Source organism: Manacus candei, unplaced genomic scaffold (assembly GCF_025592945.1).
Source record: "Manacus candei isolate 608988 ecotype Guabito, Panama unplaced genomic scaffold, ASM2559294v1 h1tg000014l, whole genome shotgun sequence".
NCBI classification, from domain to species: Eukaryota; Metazoa; Chordata; class Aves; order Passeriformes; family Pipridae; genus Manacus; species Manacus candei.
Genome location: NW_026138062.1, coordinates 72,813,079 through 72,838,679, shown reverse-complemented (window position 1 = coordinate 72,838,679; position 25,601 = coordinate 72,813,079). Strand labels below are relative to the sequence as shown.

General features: G+C 40.5%; 1 protein-coding gene across 5 annotated transcripts in view; it reads left to right on the top strand.

Annotated features, from left to right (window-relative positions):
* ROBO1 (roundabout guidance receptor 1) overlaps positions 1-25,601 on the top strand; it is a 706,479-nt gene that overhangs the window by 391,361 nt on the left and 289,517 nt on the right. The window contains exon 1 of one of the 5 annotated variants that reach the window (XM_051781123.1): positions 11,986-13,118. The exons of the other annotated variants lie outside the window; for them this stretch is intronic. Within the exon in view, the coding sequence (XP_051637083.1) occupies positions 13,064-13,118 (55 nt within the window). The 5' untranslated portion in view covers positions 11,986-13,063. Of the gene's footprint in view, positions 1-11,985; positions 13,119-25,601 lie in introns of those variants that run through there. 5 annotated transcript variants of the gene reach the window in all.

Below are 25,601 nucleotides of genomic sequence, written 5' to 3'. Positions count from 1 at the left end.
TCATGTTTTGGATCTATGTTCATTCTTGTCAATAGAAGAGAAAAGAATTTTTGCAAGCTGTGGTGTGATTATAGTTGCAGAGACAAAAAAACCTTTAAAATTCACTGTAGTATATAAAATCTTAAAATACTGATGTTCATCTCCTAGATAATCTATTGTCTAGTATGAGTTGCATGATTTGTAACATTTATAATAAAATGAGACCACTTAAATAACGAGTGTAATCTTATAAAAGGCATTTAAATTTCACCCATTTGACCCCTGTACTGAGCTCGATAAGACACGCTTGCATTTGCTTAAGGCTTCCAGAAAAGCACCTTATTATAATTTGCAGGGACCAAAAAATGAAGATTTCCCTTCTTCCCTTGACTCTTCAGTACTATAAGAGGTTGTTCATAATAATAATTTGTTTGTAAAAATCAGTTCCAGAAGCTGATTTCAAAAGTAGAAATCTATTTCCTATGTCTTACTAAACATGTCAACTATTTGGCATAAATTCCTCCCATTTATCTGTTGTTATTTTTTTTCCCTGAGGGTACAAATGCATTGTTTTCCAGGATATGACAGAAATAAGACTTTGACATTACTCCAGAATTCATGACCTCACAGAATTGTTGTGTTCCTATTTGGACAGGGCAGTGTTTCAAACAGCAAAGGTCTGAAGGATGAGTGGACAGAACGTAAGCATTTCGGACCTTCTGGATTTTCTGGATCCAATTTTTGGCTAGGGAATCCAAGTCAGAATCATGGGATTCTCACCTGCTTAGCAATAGAGCACTGAAAGGTCTTTCTGTTTTCCTTTCTGCCTGTTGCTCTTGTCATGTGCTTGTTTGTGAGATGCAGGGAAGGCTGGTGTGCTATCCCTGGAAAAGCTGAAATTTGCTCTTTACCAAGGCAGGTTTTTTTATTGCTATTCAAAACTGAGACCTGTGTCCTATGTAGCATCGTGGCAAGCCCGGGAGGGTTTGAGGAGGATGGTACATGACTGCTATACTTTAATTACATTGTTTAATTCTGCAACAACCTGTGTTTGGGTACCAAGATTCTAGAAATAAGTTGTCTCCTCTCTGTAAGATGGGTTCTTCACTGTGGATCTCAGTTTCTCTGCTATTGAAGTGAGAAATCAGTGTCAAATAAATAGGTTATCCTGAATCCAGTGGGTAATAAAAGAATAGGCTCTTTCTTCAACGTGTCTTGTTTTAGCCACTGGACAGAATGCTAACCTCTTCAGAAGTGGTTACACATAATTGGGACTAACATTACACTAATTCAGTATTTAATAGAGAAGAGTAGAGATAAGAAATGACTCATGAATGTTACTTTGCTAGACTACGTTGGGCAATGTCTGCCAGAAAAGTAATAAAACAAATTTCACACAGGCTAGCTAGGCATCACATTATTTCAGTAACGGGAACTCTGATCACTGATTCGTGTCCTGTAGTCAATATGTTAAGTTTCAAACATAAACACAAACAAATGAAAATAAAAATGACTACAGTCCCCATCAGAATAAAGCAGATTTCAAAGATAACTACATTATGCCATTTAAATGAGTCTTCGCTCTTGTCTTCACTGTGGTTTAAATGCAATGGACAATCAGAGATATGGAAAATCATTAAAATGATGGGGAAGAAAACAGATGGAGTCCAGCTTTTCATACATATCTGGAAAGTGGCAGGCATACTTGCTCTCAGGCAGTGGGTTGTCACTTCAAGCTACTGCCAGCTCAGGGCCCGGCAGATCCAAGAACCTAAAATCCTCAAAGGATTAAACTAAATCTACACGATAGTCCTGAGTACTAATGTTTGCCTTTAACATGTTTATTACCACATTGCATGTATTCATCATTTGGATCCAATGCCATTGTGTCCCACAGCAGCAGAGCATCGTTTCAGATGGCAGCTTTTTGCCCTCTGAAGTGATGCTGTGACACAACAGTAAGATGCCACCTATTGTATAACAATTTGTCCTGTGAAAAACAGGACCACACCATTTTTGACCATTCAAACCCATGTTTGTGTTGCACTAAAATTCTCAGGGCTCTGACTATGAAACATACTGTGTGCTCAAACATGGAGGAGACAGACTGATTTTGAACAAAAGCTCCAGCTCTCCAGAGAAAAGCTTGTCCAAATTGTAATCAAGAAAATCCTTCATGTCCCCTGTTAATTGGTGATTCGCCCTGCATATCTGATGGGAAGATTTATGGCTTGAAGCAAAAAGCTCTTTCAAGGGATTCTTAATAAAGGGTTAAGGGTGGGAGTTTCAAGAATACCGAGGGGAATTCTTTCAGTGGCAGTTGAACATCCCCCTCTGCAAAGCACTTTTGAAAATCTCACTCATGTTTCCAAGATGCCAAATTTAGGCCAGGTTTGTAATTTTTACTCTTTGCTCAGAGAGAACAGAAAGATAAAGATAAGAACATCCTAGACCTTATTTTTATCTGTATCCTATCTAATTAAGGCAATTTTAACCAAGCATGCCTCAAGAGAAATGGCACTTTAAAAGCCATTACTTGTTTAATCTTGCTGCATAGAAGATGTTTGTGTGTTTGATACTTATTCACAGAAGGTACTAATTAATTCCTTGGGAATGGGTAGCATCTCACTAAGATTTCTGTAAGGCAGTAGCAAGTTGGGCAGGAAAAAAGTCGTTTTTCAGTATTTCCTTCTTTTCATGTATTTATGCCATAAATGTACTGAAGCAGGATCCTCCAGTATATGTGTACTTAACTGTCTAAATTGTCATTCCCATTTTCTTAAAAGCTATTCAAAATAATAACCAAAGGTACAGTGTAAGTCCTAGTGCACGTATTCAGTTCCTTGCTTGAACAGTGTCTTCAGTCTGTGGTTATTGCCATGTGTTGGAGGGGGAAATTGTAAGACAAGAGCTTTGAAATTAGATTTGAAACTCTGAAATCTAACATGAGCATTCTGATAAGATTGTCACAGTCTTGATTTGCTAATGCAGCATCAACTTCTTGAGGTTAAATGAATGTCAGCTGATGCCCTTAACAGTTTCTTTCTTTAGCTCTGGAATTTTTCACAGAATTTTGAGAATTTAACAAGTATTTTTTTCTTGAGAAGACTTGAGAGGTCTTGGCAACTTTGTAAAAAGTTTATGTCAAATTTGGTACTGCTTAAGATCAACTTGGCTGTTTTTACTTAGAAGTGTCTGATAGAGTATCACCAGCCTAGGGCACTGGTAGAAGTTTATGGTATTTGAGCCCTCGGTCTTTACACCATTTTTATACCTCCTCAAATTAACTGCAATGGAAATCTAAAGTGCTTTTACCAGCTCAATACCAGCAGAGGGCATTACAGCATAGTTCACTAAAACCTGTTCTATTTTGGAATCAATCCAAATAAGAACAAAGTACATTGGAGGTGTGATAAGTACTTTACTGAAAGACATGTAGACTCTTTATTCATCACATTGAACTGATTGAGAGGATTTCCCCATTATAATGATAAAAATCACGTTTTTAAAACCTCATTTGCTTCATTAAATCCAAACACAAATCTTGCAACACAAGTAGTATTGCATACCAAAATGGTCCCAAAAAGTAAGTGTGTATATTTTCTTAAAAGTAATGAAACAATTTTAAAATTTTACAATTAAGTATAAAGTTGTTCATAACAAGAACCAACTGAATATGCTTGGATGAAATCTCTCCAACTTCTACTCAGGTTTTCTCTACCAGTTAAAAAGAGTTCCCTTGTCTAGTACCACATTTTCATGGCAATATGCAAAATTTAATAGTGCAAACTCTCTCAATGCCAAGGAAATCTTCCCTGGCTGAAGGTTACCTCTGAGTGAGACTATCAATCTTGAATACAGAAAAGTGACAGTTTCTCAGCTCCATCATTATGAAGCAACATTTTAAAATGTCAGTTGAAGCTAAAACCAAAAATAAGTCATTTAATAGGTAATGCACAATTATTTGGAATAATCTTCTTCATATTTGTGTTTAGGTGTAGGTTTCGAGTTATTTTTTTGACACATAATGTTTGTGTCTCATTGCTCTTATTTTACTTACCTACCTAAGAATTACAGCTACAGGGATCATACACAGGGGGTAGATCCTCTCCTATTGTGCTCTGTAAGAACTTTGCCTGAGATTTTCTTCAGTCTCAGTATTTATTTAGTCTCATCTTCCTGTCTGAACTACCATGCTGGTCCTGTGCCCTTACAGCACTAAAATTTAAAACCCAGCTTTTCTGTTCTTATTGCATTCTTCGAGGCTGGCTATGAGCCCATGCAGCTCTGACTGTGCAGTCCAGCTAAAAAGTATGTTGTTTGTCCAGCAGTACAGTTGAAAAGCAGATAAATTGTATTTACTCAGTAGATACAAAAACTTGTCCATTTATATAAAAGAGAAGGGTGAGTTTTCAACTTTTTATTTGGAGCAGATTGCTGCATTTTTTTAGGCCTCCTCCAGTGCTCAGCGTGTAATTTACTCTTGCATTTTCTGTGTTAAGAGGTGACAGAAGAGGAAATTGAAAGTTGTACACCTATTTGATGCTTGCTTAGGGTTGTGCTTTGTACTTGGGAAAATGCCATTACAGCGTAACAGGGGTGCTCCTCAGACCTGCCAGAGGCAGTCAGCACTTCACACAACCTTCCACGAATCCACTGGTTTTTTAAATAGTCTTTTATGCCAGGACAGTTTTTGGAGAGGAGCTGGCTTCAAATGAAACGACAGAATCTCCGGGAAGAAGAGGAGGAAGGCGCTGACGGCATGTCTACACAGCCAGGAGCAGATCCTGAAGTGCCTGCTCCCTGTACAGGGCAGAGCAGCCACAGAGCCGTGTTATTACAGTAATGAGCCTGAGCTAATAAGGCCTGTTGAGACACAACCCGTGTTAGCTCAGGCTTGGCACCATGGTGGAATATTTACTCAGCTTCTGGATTGGAGCTGGCTCGTGTCAGGCCGTCTCGGAGAGTGGGAGGAATAGTTGTGTTACTGGATGCTCCTAACTATGTAGACATACCCTGACAGATCTGTCCTTTGGGAGGTTTTAAGGAGAACACATGCAAGACCAGTTTTCTTTTTAATGAAATATTTAGCAGGGGCCCAAGGCTTTCCCTCTGGTTTGTTTTCCCTTTTTCCCTCCCACCCCCATTCTGAAGGCACCCTGACCTTCTGTGCAAAAGGAGCTTTTTGTGGTATGTACCACATATAGTACCAGCCTGGTACTGCTGCTGGAAGGAACTGCCTTAAAATAAAATAGCCTGGGTATACAAGACTCATTGACAGCATCCTCTCCCTCAGCAGCAATCCTTACTTGCCCTGCAGGTTTTGTACTTCTTTATCAGTGTCTGCTATCAAACTTCACTGTATACATCACCTGGGCACTTATCAGAATCTATTAGGACCTAGACCAACTGTTTCGAGAAAACAAAATAAATTAAAAAGAAAATCCCCAAATAACTCTATTTCCAAAAGAGGGAAGGAATTTTTCTGAGGGCCTGAAAGCATTTAATATCTAGCAGAATAAGATGCTTCTGATGAACAGAGCTCTGTTCTCTGTGTTGAGGTTGAGGGATTTAACTAATCTTTTTTCCTTCACTTCCTGCCTCAAAAAGTAGAGGTAGTTTGGTTTTACTCAAACACTTGAAATACATTTATACTCTTTTCCTTTTCTCCTTTTTTTTTTGTAATTAAACTAAGTAATACATATTTTCACAGTTCTCTTGAAGAGTGGTTTTGAGAGCTTTTAATATGGGTAAGGATTGTGGGGGTCTTTATACTTTTCCACTGAGGGTATTTTGCAGGGAATTTTAGATTCACTGTGTGTGTTCTGTATATGCAGAAAAGGCTAAGGATGTGCCAGCCATTATACACAGAGGAAGGCAGATCCACTTGTTCATTAAAACAGACGTATTATGGCAGGGTACCAACAGCAGGGCCAGCAAACCATATTGCTAATGTAAGATTTTTGCTGCTGCTTCCAGTAGCATACTGTGTCTGCTGACAGGTAGAGTGTACTTCTGACACCAAAAAATAAGCATACCATCATAGGGCAAAGACTTGCTCCTCTTCACATGCTGGTCACACAGCACACACACAGAAATTTCAGGGGGTGTAATAAAATGCATGCTCTAGGCATGAAAACAGGATGTCTTTATCATTTGTAGTTCCATCCTTACTTTCTTCCCTTCCTCCACTCAAGGGCAGAATGCAATATTAAAATTCTAGTAAGCATTTTTTTAATTAAAAGAGGTTAAATATATGGGATCTGATAGGCTTTCATCATGCAATTATAAATTGTATGCTGGTTATTTTAAATTTCAACATGCAATTGAAATGGTACTGGGTGAGCTGGCTTGGGTATCTGCTTTGCATTTGACTGAGTTAATTCACTGCAGGTATTCGGTTCTTAAGTGGCGTCTGCTTTAAATATGTGCAGTAATTCAATCAAAGAAATAAGATGGATAGTTTATGTAATCCTTTTCATCTCTAGATTGCTAAGGTTAACCTTAACTATTCAAGAATTATAAATGCATACAGCAATCTCAAATTAATACATGTAAAAAACCCTTCATTTTTGATGGCCTGTTGAAAACCATGGAATAGTTCCTTCTTTTAAAATATAATTGATGAAACCTACAGCCACAGTATATCATTTCTTCCACTTATTATTTGTAATCTTAAACAAAAGTTTTGTGCAACTCATTTAAAATGGTTGTCTGTGGTAATATTAAACCTTTCCTCTGATCCAGGAACAGAGGTAATTTTCTCTTCAAAATTTTGGATGCATCATTCTTATAGCCCTTTTCAGTGCCAACAGATTCTGTGACATGAATGGGAACCCAAAGGCAGATATTACAGAACAATAACGCTCTGTTGAAGCCTTCACAATTCCTGGAGTAATTAAATAAAGAAAAAGGAATCCTTTCTCTTTCATTCGGTTAGTTCATTCAATGCCATTTGGATGATTTGTGTTGTTAGCTCTCTTCCAGGCAGTCTGAACAATCCACTAGGTGACACCCTCATACTCTTCCTATGCTCTGTGTAGAGGCAAGGAGATAGTGAGTACTGAATGGCTCATTTGTTAAACATTTAAAGCAAATACTGAGATTTCAGGGACAGGTCTCTCTTTGTTTAGTAATATCAGAGATAACACTGGCTTTGTAATAAATACTGTGTTGTTTGTATATAAATTACATATTAAGCAGATTAGCATTTTTGTCATTAACAGGAACAAAACCACAAGGCAGAAGTTGTACGCAATATTTCCTATAATTAGAATAATTTTTTAAAAGCATTTGAGCGTCTGCTGAGTAGACTGAATAGAAAATCCGCCTTTAGCATTTTTTACAGGGGGAACAGAAGGAATATAGCTTCAGTGATTTTTTTTTTCCCCCCAGTGCAGATGTGCTATGGCATCTTTGAACAGAAAGAGTCACCTAATAATGCCCCCAATAAAAAGGAGCATTAAAGGGTAAACTTCAGTGGAATTTTGCATGTTTATGCCAGTGGTGATTTTTTCTCGTAGTTCTTTATGTTGATAATGATGCTTTATAAATCCTTTGAAGAAAGCATCTCTTATCATGCTCTTTTTATACACCTAATATAACGAGGCTTGAGCTTGGTAAGGATCTCTACCTATGAATTCATCATAGCAAATAAATTATTATATTTTATTGCTAGTATTCCTTGCTTGACGATGACTCTGGTACTATTCTACGTATGTAGTGAAAGACACTGGAATTCTGAACTCACTAGTGGTGTAATTAGGAGCAACATCAAACTCATAAGAGTTACATCCCAAAATTAATGTACATGAAAGCAAAATCATGGTAAGGCCCTAGCAATCAAGCACAGGAAAGTAATTTCTTTGAATAGCACATTTAAACAGTAACCAGACAGGTCAAGAAAGAGAGAAGTTGACTTATATGGGCATGGAAATCATAACATTTCTTTTTTGCTCATGATAATTATCCCAATTAATTATATGGCAACTGTAGGTTTTCAAGCTTTTGCTATTCATGCACTTTTTTATATTCAGCTACACTTTACAGTGCTCCTTCTTTTAACAACTTCACTGCCTGTTTAGCTCTAATATAGAAAAATCCATTTTTTAACTAATGAAACTTGGAAAATACCACTGAAATGATACACTGTTCTGGTGTCAGGTATTTTTATTGACTTCAGTTAGGATTCCTACCATGGGTTAGGCCCATAACATGCTTAGAGACAAACACACAGAGATGTATAATTCCTTGTATTGTTCCATTTAATTTTAGCTTATTAGTGCTTATGCTTAGAAAAAATACTTCTAAGAGTTTTTTAAGACAGTTTACTAAATAATCCAACAGATCAGCTTCCTGGTGTCCTAAACAATCCGAAAGAAACAGTTTTTGAAACTTAGTTATATCTATATATTCTCTGTGATGTCGATGGAAGCTTAATTGTGACATGTAGAATAACATTAGTGATTTGCTCATCCTCTCTGCCAGTCTCAGAAGGATAAAATGCGGGAGCTTATGCAGCCAGGAGCGTGTGGGATCACACAATGTACACGCACACACCCAGGTATTCCTGGCAGCCAGTCCCGGAGATCACCAGAAGGCTACACAGCAGTTTTAAGATCAGGAAAGTAAGAGTCATTTGAAGTTCAAAAAGGTTTGTGGAGAGAGAGGGCATTTGCCTCCATAACACATCCAAGGCGCTGTGTGCGTATCTCTGCCCTTACAGAGAAGCACCCGGGGATCTTTAGTACTTACAGAAATTCAGGTTCTTCTGGATAACATAAAGTGAACAATCTCTCAAAGCTCATTGTCCCTCGAGTCAGAGACAGCACTGATTTCAGCCAGTTCGAGGGAAGAGTGCCATCTGCTGAATCACAACTATCACTTCTGTAGAACCTTTGCTCTTTTCTTGGTTTCATGACCAAGTCCTGTGCCTCAAACGCAGGCAGCGTGTGTAATTTCCTGCATGGGACTGGTTCTGTTCTCTCAGAAATTACATGTTTGTGTAAGTCTTATAAATGGTGTTACCTATTACAGAATTAACACAGCAAGTACCTCTGCTTTTTAATACTCATATAAGAAGTGTTCCCCAGATCTGAAGAGGTTAAAGCAATATTTCTTTTCCTAGAAACTTTTTTTGACAGATATACATATATGAGTGTGTCTCACATATATGTATGTATGTCTCTGTATCAAGGACAATAAGGATGCTTGAATAGCACACATTTTGTAAGAACATCTGCAGAATTAAAGATGATGTCAATTACTTACAAGACATTCTGATGAAATTCTGTAGGCTTACAATTTGAAGAGATTCATTCAGCCGTGCAGCTGTTATATATTATTACAATCTAAATGAATTTTAAGGAAGATAATTAGAGCAGTATATACTCACTCCTAGCAATTTTTCTGAAGTAAGAAAGCACTGACAGCAAAACATTATGTTCTGAAGTATCTGAGACAGTACAAATTGAACAAGTCTTTGAAGCTCTACTGTATGTTCACTATAGGTACCTAAAGTAGGATGACTGTACTTCTCAAAGGTTAAAAATTTCCTTATAGTGATTATAACAGTCGTAGATGCTCCTTAAAGATGGGATAATGTGGCACAAAAGCTTTAAATGTTTCACTTAGGCTCATCTCATGATGATATGGTAAGGTCACTCAAACTTCAGGTCTTTAATGCACTGCTGTATTTAGAATTTCTCTGCACCTGAATTTGAAATTAGCATCTCACATACACAACACTTCAACACAGCATAAAATTTTACTGGCCCCTTCTTCTGAATTACTTAAGCAAAGGAGTGTGTGAATCTAGAAACCTACAGTTGCACTAATGAACAGGAAACAGATTTATCTTGAATAGAGGAAACACCCTGGGAATTAGGAAAATGCTTTATTTACCTTCTGTACACATCATTTATACTTGTCAGTTACAAAGTAAATGGATTAATTCATGTTGCTAGATAATACATATGTCATAGAAATGCATTAAAAATTATGGGTTTATAATTAAAGACTGCAGAGGATATTGACAGTTTCATATAAAAAAAGGCTACATAAAAATGACACCTTACGAGTAAATAAATACATATATATATAAAATATATGTGTTTAGGTACATTCAGAGAATATGTACATTCAGAGAATATGTAAACCTATTTATTCCCTTTTGTGGGTTTGCTTTTTTAACAAGCAAAGAAGCAATCATTTAAAATATGTAGTTTGGTACAATGTGAGTCTGTCAAAGTATTGATACTACAGAAGGAATTAAAAAAACAGCCTTCAAAGTATTATCGGTGGTGGTGGTGTGTTCTCTTCCTGATGGCTATTCAGTCTAGGCTTAAAAGAAAAGTAATCTGGCTGTATACTAACTGGAACAGGTTACCTAAAGAGAGTATGAAATCCCAGTCATTAGAAATGGATAGTAATGGGATTACGAAATACTTGCTAGTGGGAGTCTACTTATATTTGACCGTATCTCAGAACAGGGAGGTGAAATAAATGAATTATCGACGCTCATTTTCAGCCCTGCACGTGACTCTTGTTTATTTAATTAATTAAAAGAGAACAACTCCAAATCTAATTTATTGAAATCTCCAACTTCTCACTAGGAGTCAAGGATTATCTCAGATCTCTTCACTGTTTTAACTCTGGAGGTGCTAGTACATTTTTCTTTCATGAAGTACAGAACGATGCATGAGGTCCCTGAACAGGAAGATAAATTTTTGGCCAAGTACAACTTGAAGAAACCTGGTTGTGTCCAAAAGTATTCAATTCCATTGATTACACAGTTAGGATTGCTTCTAAATGTGTTTGAAGTAGGACACTTATTTCTTTTTCTCTGTGTAAATTGATATCTAACTTTTGAGTGTTCTAATGTTTGGTGTATTGTCATCACTTTTAGAGGAAAATCTTGCCAGATTGGCTGCTGCTGATATAGATACACTGTATATATATATATATTTATCTATCTGTATATATATATCTATCTCAACAGGAGCTTCCTTTCCCAATGTAAACCAGTTTTGCTTTACAGTATTGAAAATTTGACTTTACAGGCCTCACATAAAAGTGGACTAAAACAGATTTGGTGCAATCCATAGGTTTCTGTTGCTGGACTTTTGGACAGTTTGCCCTACACCACCCTGAGGGAGCAAAAATGGGGCAAACACCAGTGTGAGTGGGGTAGCTGAGAGCACCCAAACCTGTTTGGCTGCTAACAGTGTGGGGTGCATATAAATCCTGTGACAGAAAGTACAGGAAGGTTCCTTCCCTGGTGTTTTATTATCCCACTGCAAGAAAAGGCTCTCTTGCAATGGGGTTAATATATTCAACACGCTGCTGGGAAATGAAATTTCTTCTTACATCTCGTTCAATCCTCCTAACTTAATGAATCAAACCTAGGAATAGCTGGAGCTTTGCTGTGAGGAGGTAGTGCTGCTTCTTCCAAGCCCACCTTCCCTTTTCCCTTACAGTGTTAAATCTTCTTGCCCAAACACCACCTTTTGTGGCACGGGATAAAGCTGTCACGACCATGTGGAGTTGACTGTTAGAGCTGCTCTCGTACCATTTGTCTGTGCACCCAGGCGCGGCAGCAGGGATTTGAGGATGCTTCTCCTAAAGATTTGGTCCACGCCTGGAGCATAGCCAGGCCGCAGGAATCATCCGGCGAAGCGCTGCCTCCTCGCTCCGCCGGGAATGCCGGCGGAGATCCGCGCGGGGTTTTTTGTGTGTTAGCTTCTTTTCGGCGGCGGTGGGTGGGGGAACCTGAACTTTTGTCTGCGCCCGGTGCTGCCCCCGCTCGCTCCCGTCCCTCGGGGGCTGTGCTGTGCCCGGGGCACGGTGGGGACCGGGAGCCGCCCCGCGCGGTACCTCCGGCGGGGGCAGGGGCGGGAGGCGGCGCCGGGGCGATGCGGGGCGGGGCGGGGCGCGGTGCCGGGCCGGGCAGCGCCGCCCCGGGCGTGCGGGGGCCGTGTAGGTGCGGCTCCTTTAAGGTGTCCCGAGGCGGCAGCAGACCTGCTGCGGCGGCAGCGCGGGGAGGAGGCGGAGGCGGCCGGGAGAGGGGGAAGGGGAAACCCGCGGCGGAGGCGGCGAGCGGCTCGACGTGACACCAGAAAGTTCAGGCGCAGCGGGCTCGGCCCCGCCTGACTAGTGCACCCCTGCCCCGGCGGCGGGGCAAGGCGAGGAGCCGCTCCTCCTCCTCTTCCTCCTCCTCCCGCAGCCTCCGCAGCGAGGGCGGGCGGGTGGGGTGGGTGGCTTTGGGGGCGTTGGCCCGGGGAAGTTTTGCTCGCCCTCTTTCTGTCTTTCTCTCCCCTTTCTTTCTTCCTCCCTTCCATCGCCCCTCTTGTGCCCTCCTCCGGCGCTGCGGAGGGGGGCGAGCGTGGGATTCCCGCGTGGAGGAGGAGGGGGGCGGCGGCGATGCTAGGCAGGGCTCGGGGCTGCCGCCGGGGCTCCCCTGCCCGCCGCCCCGCCTGACCGCGGCCGGGCTCCGCCGCGGCCCCCGACGCGCCCGCCTCCTTCCCCCGCCATGGGAGCGGGCGCTGCCGCCGCTCCGCCGCCGCGCCGTGCCCGCCGCTCGCCGGGCAAGCAGTGACTCGGCGGGGGCACCTCTCGGAGGGCGCTCCCCTGCCCTGCCCGCCCCTCTCCCCCCCGCCGAGCGCGGCCGTGGCCGCTCCGTGCCCGTCCCGCCTGCGCTCGCTCCGCTACCGCCTCGTCCCCGGCGACCCGGAGCGGAGTCCGCGGCCGGAGCAGCAACTTGTGCGGCGGGAGGCGGCAGCGGACCTCGGCTGCGGGAACTCGAGGATCTTTTGTTTTCTCCTGTCGCTTTGGATAGTCCTGGGAAGTGTCAAGGCGCCGCCGAGGAAAGCCCGGGCCAGACGAGGGGAGGCCGGCCGGAGTTGGCGTGCGGCTGGAGCCCGGCGGAGCTGACAGCGCCGTGCCCGGAGGGGGCTCGCCCCGGGAGCCCGCCGGGATTAGGGAACCTCGCTTTGCGTTAAGCTTCTGTGGAATTACAACTGGGGGCTCTTCGTTTCTCCCCCCGCTCTTCTGGCATGAGACTGCTTGCAGGCGCCACCCGAGGACAATGATCGCGGAGTTTGCTCACTTTTATCTCTTCGGATTCATCTGTCTCACCTCAGGTAACCACCTCGCTCAGGCGGGTCAGATGCGCGGCGGTGGCCGCGCTCCCCCCCCCCCCCCCCCCCCCCCCATCCCACCCAACCTCCACGGTTTGGCCCCTTCGCGTCTCCCGGCCCCCTCCTTTCCTCGGGAACGAAGCTCTGTTTCCAACCCGGCGGGTGTCCGGACCGCCTTTGCCCCGGGAGCTGCCGCCGGCCGCGGGGGCTGCCCGGGGACCGGGTGTGCGGGGATGCGCGGCGCTGGAGCCGTCTCCTCCCACCGCCGGCGGCTCCCGGGGGTCGCTGGATGTAACCGCGGCTGATGCTGAGCCCCGGCCGTGAGGGGGCGGCGGGAAGCGGCCCCGTGGTCCTCCCGCGGCGGTGGGCTGGGACTCCCCCCGGGTACCGCGCTCCCTCCGCCGGGCGGTCCCTGAGCGCATCCCCTCTCCCGGCCCCCGGTTAATCCCGCGGGCGGGGGGCACGGCGGCCGGGGAGGGGTGGGGGGTGCTCTGGGATGGGATTTGCTTCACCTTGGCGGTTAAAGTTTACCCACGTGTGTGAAGCGAAGCGCCAGTGGGCGCAGGGGAGATGGCCGAGGAGATAGGGGGGATTAGTGGTCATTAAGGCGCTGTTTGCGCGGGGCTTATGCGTGTTGGGGCATTTTATCGTGCCTGTAGATGACATACGGGGTCGCACTAATAGGGTGTCGCGTATGGCAGGTTTGGCTCTGTGTGAGCCCCCGTGGTGTCCGAGAGCGGTGCGGGGCGCCCGGGGGGGGGCGTGGGGGGCTCCGGGGGTTTTCGGGTTTGTTTCTGCTCGAGGTTCGCGTTGCTCTCAGGAGGCCGTGTTTCTCTGCCTGCGGTATTCCTTCCCATTCTCATCAACGCCTTTTGTCACACGCTGAGTAAACCCTTGTGCCATAGTTAAGGTTAGTTTGGGCGCGAACTCTTCTGCCTTAATTGATTTTTATAAGTTTGCGGAGGACCCCTTTGAGCCATTAAAGTTATGGTGGCATGAGACATCTGGTCAGTGACTGAATGAATGAACTTTTTGAAAGACTTAAGTACACTGCCTGAAGCTTTAAGTCTTAATTATGTCACCAAATGCAATAACTTATGTCTATTTCTAGATGATATCATAAGTTTAACTATTACACTTTTGCTCTTAGGTATTAGGTTTGCTTCTTGTGGCTTTGAATATGGAAAGCTTTGCATCTCTGAGTAACTCTTGACCCTGTTCACTTTTGACCCTGTCAGTCGTACTGTCTTTAATTTGATTTTTCTCTGTATTGCTACCTTCACCTAATGGAAGAAACAATTGGAATGGGGAAGAGCCTTTGCACCAATTTTTCCTTTCTAAATCTTTTATGCCAATCATCCCCACCTTGGAAAAGTCTTCGTAGGCAGTGCATTCTGTAACTCAGTTCTGTATTGGGCTGTCTTAAACTCCTAGATAAGAAACAATTTTTTTTATTTTTTTAATTCTCTCATCTATTTTTCATATAAATGCTCAACAGAATAAGTTGCGTATAAGTTCGTTTTCAGTGGTTTTTTTCTTTTCCCCCCAGGATGGGGATGCTCTCTCTAAATAGTGTTGATTCCAGATGAGTTGGAGAGAAAACAAAAGGAAGAAAGCCATGAATTTTTATAGAGATTTTTAATTTTGCCATGTAAGCAAGCTCTGTAACAAAGATAAGAGACGAGCACCAGATAATAACTCTGTTCCAACTCCCTCACCAGAGGAATTTCTTTTTCCCCTCAACTAGAATGTGATCAAACAGTTAGTCTTGTGTCTGGAACAATGGAGATGCCAGAAACCTTTGGCAGGATGAAGTTTGAGGGCAGATGGCTGCAGTGCAGAAGGAAGGACAGGAGTCATCTACAGCAGTTTCCACACTGAAATCCTTTGAGTTCTACTGACAGCTGATCTTGCAAATTGATTGATCCTTTCCTCCCTCTTCCACTGAAGGTTCTCACTTCCTTGACTTACACCCACTACTAAATCAATGGTTTGTGTAGCCACACTCTAAATGAGATGTTAGAAACTTCTACTGAGAAGTGGGAAGGTAATTGGGGGATGGGGAAGAGAAAAATTTTTAATAATAGAAAGGTGAGTTAAGTGTTTGTTGAAACAGTAATTGGTAAACCACTTAGATTTTAAAACCCCTAATTTTTACCCCAGTGTTGTCTTTGTGCAATCCTGTGAAGTACCTTCTTTCATGTAAGCCTGTGGTTAATAAATGTTGAGTAAATATAAATTTGAATGGTGTTGAAAATTGGAATATAGAAGCTTTCCTCCCTTGTTCTCCCAGTGTAATTTCAATGCTTCTTTGCATAAAGAATAAAAATTGCTTTAAGGGATACTTCTCTGGTATACTTGTTTTCTTGAATGTTTACCTGCTCTTTGCCCTTTTTCCTTCATTCTGAGACAGACTTGGCTGCATAATCCGTGGAGTTTTCATCTCTCCACCCCCCCCAAGAAGCAGCATCATCAAATTAATACTTTGGAAAAGAAAAGCTTTCGGTTATCTGAAGGGCAACATGCAGAACACTTTCACTGGGAATGAGCGTCAAGGCTCTGGTTTTCCACACGGGTATTTGCTGCTCTAGCAATTCTCAAGGCTAAATATGTTACTATGTGGTTTTTTGGATTTTTCTGATTCCCTCCGTGGAAATCTTTATATTTTGATGAGGTATTTCATTGCATTGCTGATTCCCATCTGCTCAACACCCACCCTTTCTCCCTTTCCTGTCCGTGTTATCCCTTACTAATTGCTGCGCTTCAAATGGGATTGGTACGTTTGCTCAAGAGGCTTTTCATGCAGTATGAAGCAGGCAGTGCTGACAGCAGCAAGGCAGGCGTGTTTTCTAGTGATAGTTCTAGCCAGTGGAGGGCAAAATTGTCTCTTGTATTCCTTCATGGGAGAGTTACCTCCTGATGGTTAATACTTTTAAGGGTGTCAGTGGAGTGTCCCCAAAGCCCTTTCTAGTTGGCTAAGCTACCTATTGGAGTAAATAAATCAGCCACATCTTTGATATGTTTTGTTTGTTTGTCTCAGAAGTTTGTACTTATAAACTTCCCTTGTGAAGTGCTAGAGCATTTCAGGGGATGTTTCTACTGCTTTTCCATATTCTCTGTCTAATAGTAATGAACTAAGAGAGATCTATGAAAATATTACACAGTGATTCAAAGGATTATGAAAGTCTAAGTGCATAATCTATAAAAGCAAGTAAATCACCCAAGAAAACATAAAAACTGTGTGTTTTTCACCTACCCCTAATGCATTGTGTGCTGTTCTAAGTAATTTTACTGTAAGAATGTTTAAGAAAGATTGAGCCAGCTGCTTAGAGCTGAAGAAGCTGGCAGCACTTGTATTGTGCTTGAGGACTTCAAACTAGAAAAGAAATAACCATATGCTATAAAATTGATCATTCCTTACTTGTGATAAAACTCTCTTGAAGCATCCAGGTGTTTGATTAAAACCACTTATCCTTGTGAGTACTGATAGTATCTGTGGAGATCAAACTCTTTTTTTTTTTTCCAATGTGCATTAATGTGGGTTTTGTTACCTTGCACCCAGTAAGAGATGCTTTTTTTTCATATAGCTTGGCAATTAAGTTGGATACCTGTTTAAAACAGAAGAACACTCAAGCTGATTTTTGCTTGCTTCAGTCAGTGTCAGTTACCAAATGTTTTCTTGCTTCTGTGTCATGTAGTCCAAAAGCATTGTCCTGGAGGAAGTCAGTATTTTCAGTAGCAGGGATCATCTGTAATGTTCAGGGTCCTGAAGTTTGGGGAATTCATGTGTAGGTCCATAAGATTTTATTAGAAAACATGAATTTATGTGAAGGATACTTCAGAGTCTACAAGCTAAAGGTTCTGATTGGATCTTCAAAGGTAGATGGGCCATTACAAATAATATCAGAAACTAGTGACACTTAGGTAGCAGTGTTACTTAATGTCAAACTGCAACATGTGATATCTATGCCAAATGATGCTTTAATATAAATTGCTTTGGAAGTGATGGCCAATGTGGTTCAACCCTAGTTTTGCTTTGTGAGAAGTAGAAGAGAAAATATTCAGGCATTCAAGACAGACAAATCTATAGCCATGTTTAAGAATCTGAGAACCTGTTCCCTCGCTCTCAAACAACATTGGTTTTGGTTGGCACTTATATTTCCTAAATAACTGGGAAGAGTTTTGTTTCACAACGCTGAAGAAGTGTAATATTATGTCTCATTAGGGGATAGCTTTGCCTAATGAGCGCAATAATTTGCTGGGTCTGGCAGGTCCAGTCACTTGCTCCACTTGTGCAATTTATTATTTCTGTCGTAGTTAAATGCGTTGTGTGAATAACGGGCACGTGGCTTGGTGTCACAGTAGCTGTTAGAGGTTCTTCTTCAGAATTTCTCTTTTGTAGTGAAGATCAGTGTAGTCAGTTCAGAAGTTATTGTTGTGAATTTGTTGGGGGGTTTTGTGTATTTGAATAGTTAGTAATGAGTAGTTTTGCTGTCTGTAGTTGTTAATATTTTGAGGTTGTTTTGCGGCCAGGAAAGTAGTAGGAACCTTGCTCTTTCCAGCAAACTAAAGGGCACTTAAGAATTTTATATGCTGAGATCCTGACACATTTTGTGTGCTTTGCTATATAATCTGGCTCGATGGTGATAACCTTCCTTAGCTTTTCACATGAGTGCCTCTTCATAAAATTGTAAGTTAAATAGTGAAGTTACTGAAGTAGCAACTGAGGTGTATTTTAAGTCCAATAAATTGTGTAAACAGGGGAAGTAAGAGTATTTTCCTGTTAGTGATGAGAATCTTGACCAAGAGATGAGAGTAGAGCAACAAAGAAATATTCTTAAGTATCTTGAAAGCTAGAGCTGCTTTTAAGGGCAGATAATTTCCTGGTTTATACCTTCTCTAGGAGAAAGACAGATATAGATGTGTGCACACCTTTTGTCTCAATAATATACTGATGCCTCTTGGCTTATTGTGTCAGCCTTACATCGGTGGTAGAGGCAGAAGGGCATTTTATGATAAGAAAGAAAATGTCTTATGAGCACAAATATTTTGTACTGCTGACATAGATGGCAGCCAGCTACATTGAATTTGCACAATTGAGACTATGGAAAATCTCAACGGGGGAAAAAGAGAAACAGCTGGGAAGCTGATAATGAGTTCAGTTTTCAGTCAGATGTGCAGAGTTCTGTTATTCTGTTGTTGTGTTACAGTGTTGGGGTCTGGTTTCTAAAGAGCTAAATCTTTCAGTATCCTGGTCATTAACTTAGGCCAGGTGCTGTAAGTTACCTTACCCTGAAGATGATGATAAGCTTAATTGAAATAAGATGGTGATGAATTTAAATCTGGGTGTCAGGATTTCTTTGTTAGTTGATTATTCATTAGAAAAAATGGTGCATTTGCCCAGATTTATCCACAAAAAATGATAAGATATTGTTCTGGAACAAGGCCTCTCAGACTAGGAATGGATATGATTTAATTGGTGTTAACAGCATCAAGTGAGACAGAGGGAGAGGTATTTATATGGGAGTATCCATTTCAGGTATAAGTAGTAGGGGAGTTGTCCTACACTTCAACCAAATAATGAATAGAAGCTTAAGGAAAGTATATTCTATTTTTTTCGGGCCTTTTGAAAGCAAAGTAAGGAAACTATTTTTTGTGGAAAAGGGAAGGACTATATGAACAACTAAGGAGGTTTAATACTGTCAAATGCTAAGAACTATTCTAGGGCTCTCTGAGACTTGTAAATATTTTCCATGCCTCTCTTGTTCTGAAGCTTAGCAAAGTTTCCGACTAAGACTGGTGTTTGTATGTGTGTGTCTGTGTATGACTGATTAAAATGAAATAGATAAATTGACAGTAATGTGATTTGTGGGTGGCAGCAGGCCAGTCTTTTTAATTAGAACTTGCTTGCCATCTGAGCAGCTGCAGCCAAGGGGAAGATGCAGAATGCTCTGCTCTCACCCGTGAACAGAGAAGTCATTTCTCCTTTGCTGAGGACAGAAAGGTTTATTGAATGATACAGCCTTAAAGTGGCCTTACCAAAAGGAAGCAAACTCTGTGCTGGGAAGGGGAATAAAAACTCTTTTACCTTCACTTTTATTTTGATGGGAAGTTCATTGTGCTTTCCAGAAGTAGAAACTTGGAAAATTAGAGAGGAGGATCTACCATTAATCAGCAGAGAGTGCACTTGTAGATTTAAATCAAGCATCAGTATGTTTTAAAAGTTTATAAAGCATCTTTGTGTCTTCGTGAAAACTGCTTTTCAGGACCTCAAGCTCTCTTATAGTTTCTTTCAGCACCACTATCCAAAGAGCTACACAGAACTTGAGCACTTTTCCATCTAGCTTTTAGTGAAATGATGTCGACCTGTGCTGCAGGAGAGAAGATCCTCATGGTGTAACTTGGGGATGCACTTCATCTTCTGATGTACATGTTCAATACATGGATTTTGATAAAGGCAGTAGCATGTATGTCATCTCCAACCTCATTTTGAACACATTTGGGTTTTATCTTAAGGAATTTTACATATATATATGCATATATATATAAAATCTATACTCCTAGTGTATAAAACCATCAGATTTTTTTATAAAGGCATCTTAGGTATTCTTCTCAGTCAGAAGGCTGATATATATATATATATAAATGTACTAGCATCTACACTTTCACAAAATAGTGAATATGTTGGTGAAGAATTCTTCCTTACTTGACTTTCAAAGAAATTCCAAAGCAAAGGATTGGATTCCATATCCAAACAAGAGGGCAGTACCTCAGTGAGTTTCCTCACTGGTGGTAGAATTAAATCACAGAAAGTATTCCTGTTTACCTCTTATTTTCTGCCACCAGACTTTGTGCCTCTGGAAGGTCATGAATATGTTAAATATTTATATTTATTTACATTTAAGTAAATAACTGCAAATTAAATGAATAGGACATTTAATTTTAATACAACTCACTATAAATTTGACTCTAGAACAAAATGGCTAGTTGAATACATTAATTTTGAAATGGTATGAATATCTTTAATCAGGAAATGAGAGTGTTTTCTGCACTACTGCAGTCTTGAAGTACATATACTTTCTTTGTAGAAATGCATAGTCAGATATGCAAAATTATTCAAGCTGCCCTTTTCTGTTGGGAAGTATTTGCTCAATATGGTATTGCATTACCTTAAGTCTAATGCTAATATAGTGAATGATTAAAATAATATGAACACCCCTTACTGTAGATTAAAGACCTGTAAATCTGACAAGCCTGTGCTGAGCTCTGGGTTTAAAAATCTTAAAACTTAATATTTTATTTTCTCCAGCTTGCATAGTGAATTAGCAGTTGAATAAGCTCGGTTGTGGAACAAACTGTCTCTCCAGATGTGCAGTGCAGGGTATGGCAAGGATGGGTTTCCGACCAGTGAAGTCTGGAGTCATCCATGACAGCCTCCTGAGAGAACTGGGTAGTCTGTGTAATTTTGATGTCACTCAGTTTTGTAGTCTTTGTCCTCTGCTCCTTCAACTGTCACGTGCATAAATCAGACTTGTGATTTCTTTAGTACTGTTAAACTGTTTCATGCCAGTATTGCATTAAAACTTGCTTGGCTGGCATTTTTGTGTGCTCTGAAATTTGCATATCCTCCGGCAAGATATTTATTTTACATTCTAGGTTAGTTATATTGCCTCCTATCTAATTGCTTAACTGACTTTATGTTGAAGATTAGGCATATAGAACAGTTGATGGTTATAAATTCATATATAGAAGACTTCTAATTTTACTGTTTGCTTCTACAGTAGCATAATAGGCATTAAGAGTTTTCTGTCTTAGAAATTAGGATATAATACGTGGCCAAGGATTTAATGTAGGCCTAAAGATGTGTATGGGATCAACTTCTCTTTCTTCTGGAAGTAAATGGAGAAAGAAGTGGTGTTTTGATAGTGACCAGATGGACATGTTTTAAAGAGTGGCTTGACTTTGAGTAGACACTAAACCTCAAATTTTTGTAATCCAGGGCGTTGTGAATTGTTGAAGTTGGGAACCTACAGCCTGAGTTTGGAGCAACTTAAAATCAGTAGTACCTTTTGAAACTCTTGATTCTAGTGTTTAAATTAAATTGCTAAAGTGTTTGACTTCAGTTGCAAATGTTTATGGATCACTGGGAGTTCTTAGCCTGTCTGAAAGTTGAGATTGTAGTGAACATTGACTTAAGAGCCAATTGACAGAAAAAAACTGTATAACTTTGAATTTACCTGTGCCTCTTTAGCTCTGTGTAGGTGAGAAGCCAATCAAAAATGTGTTTGTGTGTGTATTCTTTTAGAACCTTCTAGGCTTCTCACTTTTGTAGTGCGTTTTATTAACACTGGACAAAAGCAAACTTTTCAGCCCAGACATCTCCTGTTGGCCAAACAAGCCCAAGCATGTAAGCCCAAGATAAGGATAGCAGCTCCCAAGTCCAAAAATAAGTTGTGCCTGTATTTGTGGTGAAAGCATAATACAAGGTCATAAAATACTATTTTTGGATCAGAAATTGTTCAGCAACGTCTCTAAACTGCTTCTTCTCTCAAAACCTCTTGGCACCTGGTATTAAAGTTGTCACTTGCCCTAGCTTTGTCGTAGGAGATCTCTTGGATGCTAGGCGGCTTCAGAACCGGGATTTCAAATTCTAAATGTTTTTTCCCCTCACCTCCCACTCATAAAACAACTCTGTCAGTGCAACTTTCTGGTTTCGGAATAGAGCTAGTGCCCTAGGTACTGCAGTTGACAGATACTTCGTAATCCAAGTGTTTAGTGGTGGGAGGTGATAAAGGGGAAAAAAATTAGAAGTAGTGTGAGGAAACAAGGAGAAAAGAAAACAGGGTAAGTAAGGGTAGTAACAGGTTATTTTACTTTTTGCTGACCAAACGAGGAGTTGTCAGGGTAGAGTTTGGGACTGTGATGCTGTCACAGCAGAGCGTAGGAGAGAGAAGGTGTATAATGAACAGGTTTAACAAAAAAGTGTCTGATGTAACCACAGAATGGAATTTGTACGGTGCCACTGCTCAGACATAAAAGTGATTGGCAGGAGGCCCTGTGCACAGAGTAAAATCCTGTCTTCACCAATGTGGAAAATTATGGTTTCAACTGCAAAAGGAAGTAAAGCTTGGAAGGAATTAGCATATCTCTAGCACCGAGTGGCATCTGGAACTGAATGGCTGGGTTAAATCATTCAGTAGTGATTAATGAGGCTCACTGCTTAGGTTGTACAGCCTTTAAAAATTAAAAAGAGTAATTTAAAACTAGACGCAAAGAGAAAGAAGAAACCATTGCTGCCATTTACCTCTTGAATACAGAAGGTGAATGCTGCCTTTTGATACAAGGAGAAAACTGTCAAGTTCTGCTGTTAAGATTAGAAACTAAGAAATGAACTTCTGAATAATTGTTTTGAGGAACATCTTGGGATTTTTTTAAATTTTTTTTTTTTTTTTAAATGTAAATTTCAAATCAGTCAGGGCTTTGAAATGGGAAGGAGTGTGCAGGATGGGATTTTGCTGCTGGTGAATACTTGGCTTCTTAGAAAATAAAATAATGATTTCTGTTTCTCTCCCACTCATGAGTGTTAATCTGCGTTGCCTATAGGGGAAGCAAAATATTGAAACACATAAAGTGAAACAAGATTAGAGACATACAGAGCATTTTAACTTTACTTGAGTTTGATTCTGGCAGTTCCTGAGCTGAATGGTAATGTAGCTTGGTATCATACCAGGAATAATGTTCAGAATGTTCAAAGGCTGTTATTCCGTGGGAGGATTACAGTACTGATATAAACATACTTCTGTTTACTTCCAAGTTTTTAGTGGAGCGAATAGAGAAACCAGTGAAGTGTGTGTTGAAGTGTTAAGGGTTTATATTTTTTTTTTTTTTCAGAATTGTAAAAAGAAACAAACAGTGGCATCATTTATGATGCTTTTGCTTAAAATGGTTGACCTTTCTGCAGCAAGTTCATGAGCATAGAAAATAAAAGGGAACTAGGCCCTTCTAGAATAAGGTATTTATTCCTCTGGAGCTTATCGCTGCAAATACTAAAATAGAATTCCACTGCTTGGGACTTAAGTTCCCTAAACTGTGTTACTGAAAAATCTCTGCTCACAACACTTTTGGCTTCTAGATTGGCAGGTTTTTTTAGTTGTTTATTGTCTGTCCTGCTTTTCTTTTAAAATGTTTCTGATTTTCTCTTTTGGGGAGGAGATGGTGATGTGTTCAGCAGAAAATAAGGAAGTCAGTTGTTTTGTTTGGTTGTTTTTTGTTTTTTTTTTTAAGCTAAATGATTGCATCTTTCTCATCCATACACTTATGTGGTACCCATGACCATAATGTGGAAGAAGGCTATTTAATCATTTAATCCCCGTTCCCGCCCCAGTACTTCATAGCAGATGGGGATTATTTTTCCCCTACCTTTGCTGGGACAGCCAGGCTAGGGAGGTTGACCTGGTGCTTTAATGTTGTGACCAGAAGGAGTGAATGTCACTTGCACAGGCAACTTTTGGGTTTTTCTAATTCTCTGACTATTAAGGTTTATTGATACTGTGTTTGATTGTGACTAATAACTGTGAATTTTTTGTGGGGAAATTACTGTTTGCATGTCTATGAAGTCAATCATTATTCCAAAAAGATTGGGTTAGTGTCTGCACTGAGATTATCATGTGTTCAGGACTGATATTTCTGTCTTTGACAGGAATTTGCATTTTTATTTTACATCAACTTCCAGAAAGGCATTTACATTTTGTTACCTTATTGCAGGAAGGAAAGCAGCAACCTCTCAGCTAAAAATTCACATTGACCTACAGTCTAGTAATAATTAGAATTAAACAGAGGTAGTAATTTAGCTCGGTCATTTCATCACAGTTCCCGTAGGCATGCAGCTGGTCATTTTGAATCTCGTAAAAGGAAATTTTATTTTGCTCACCTTACGCAGGTCAAGTAAAAAGCCACATCAAGTTAATGACTCCCTTTCTTTGCAATGAACTGAACGTGGCATTTGTTTTTGTTCTGGCAGTCGTGAAATCACAGGGTGTTGGCGACAAGTCCATTATTGGCTCCGTGCACTGTGTTTCTGAGGGTTTTTACTCCACCCAGCATATTATGTGTGCAGACTGTATCATACCCGTTAAAACTTGTTCTAAAATGAGGATTCCTTTTTTTTTTTTTTTAAAACAGTAATAAAGAGAAAATAAAAATAGCTCCCTCTTCTTTATTAGCATAAATGAAGGAGACGCAACAACTCATTCCTTTTGTGGCCTGAGGAAATAAAAGAAAACTTGGATGAGTTCTCAACCCCTTAAAGTCAAAGGAAGTTTAGCTATTGATTTTAATTTTTACCTTGTCTTGCTGAAGCTCAAGTCGTGTGTCACTTTTATTCTATGTGTTGTTACTTAGGAAGCTTAATAATGGGGAAAAGGAGATGATTAAGAATGCCACTTCTTAAAAAAATTAGAAAAAATTCAAGAGTAATCAGATTCTGCAATTTAGGATCCCTTTTTGTCATTGATTGCAAGGTTGAATTTATGGTGTGTTGTGTTGGTGCTGTTGGTGTCTTTCATGTGGTAGTCACTCATTTCCCTGAATACCCAAACTGGTTTTGTTGTAGCTTCTCATTTTTATCTGCTGTGTTTTGATTTTTGTTTGTTTGTGTGTCTAATAGCTTTTCCAAAACATTTCTGGCTTTGAATTTTCCTGTGTTGTATATTTTTGTGTGGCATTTAGGGAAGTATAATACATAAATCCAAGAGGTTTTTTTCCATAGTTCTAATTTTTTTTAGATAGCAAAAATACTAAACTGTTACTGTTGCTCAGTTTTGAAAATTAATAAAATCTAGTTCCTACTAGCACTATATTCGAAGGGAGCCATAATATATTCTAAACAAAGTGTGAAGCACAGATCACTTGTTTAAAGAAAGAACTTAAAATGATAACAAATGCATCAGCTTTTAGAAGATGTTGTTTCCAAATCTCTACTTCATTTATTTTTTTTTTTCCCCAAGAAGTTTTAAATTACACAAAAAATAAAGCCAGACCTTCCTTAGTGACTAAAAGTACCAGGTGTCAGATCAATAGCATGTGCTGGGAAGCAAGAATTTCATCTGAGGAGACTTTAAATGCACTTATTTTCAACTTCCATGAGCTACAAGTCTAGTTTTGTTTTTCTTTTCAACTGGTCAATGCTAGGTAGAGTTTTGTTATTTTGCTACTGATTTAAGACAGAGATACCTACATATTTTTCTTCAGGCTTTTAAGGGCTCAAGTTTAAGTGGTAGATCATTATTCTGTGCATCAAAAGTGAAGGGTGATTAACTCTGTCTGGGTGCATGCAGTGTAATTTTAGAGGCTACAAATGTTGTTACAAGTCAGGTTAAGGTTTAAAGGTGAAAGTTTGGCTGAATGAGTTTTACAGCTTTAAGTTAATGTATGCAAACAAAGAAACTCTTGTTTTCTACCCATTTGTGTCTAATGAGCAAGTAGCTC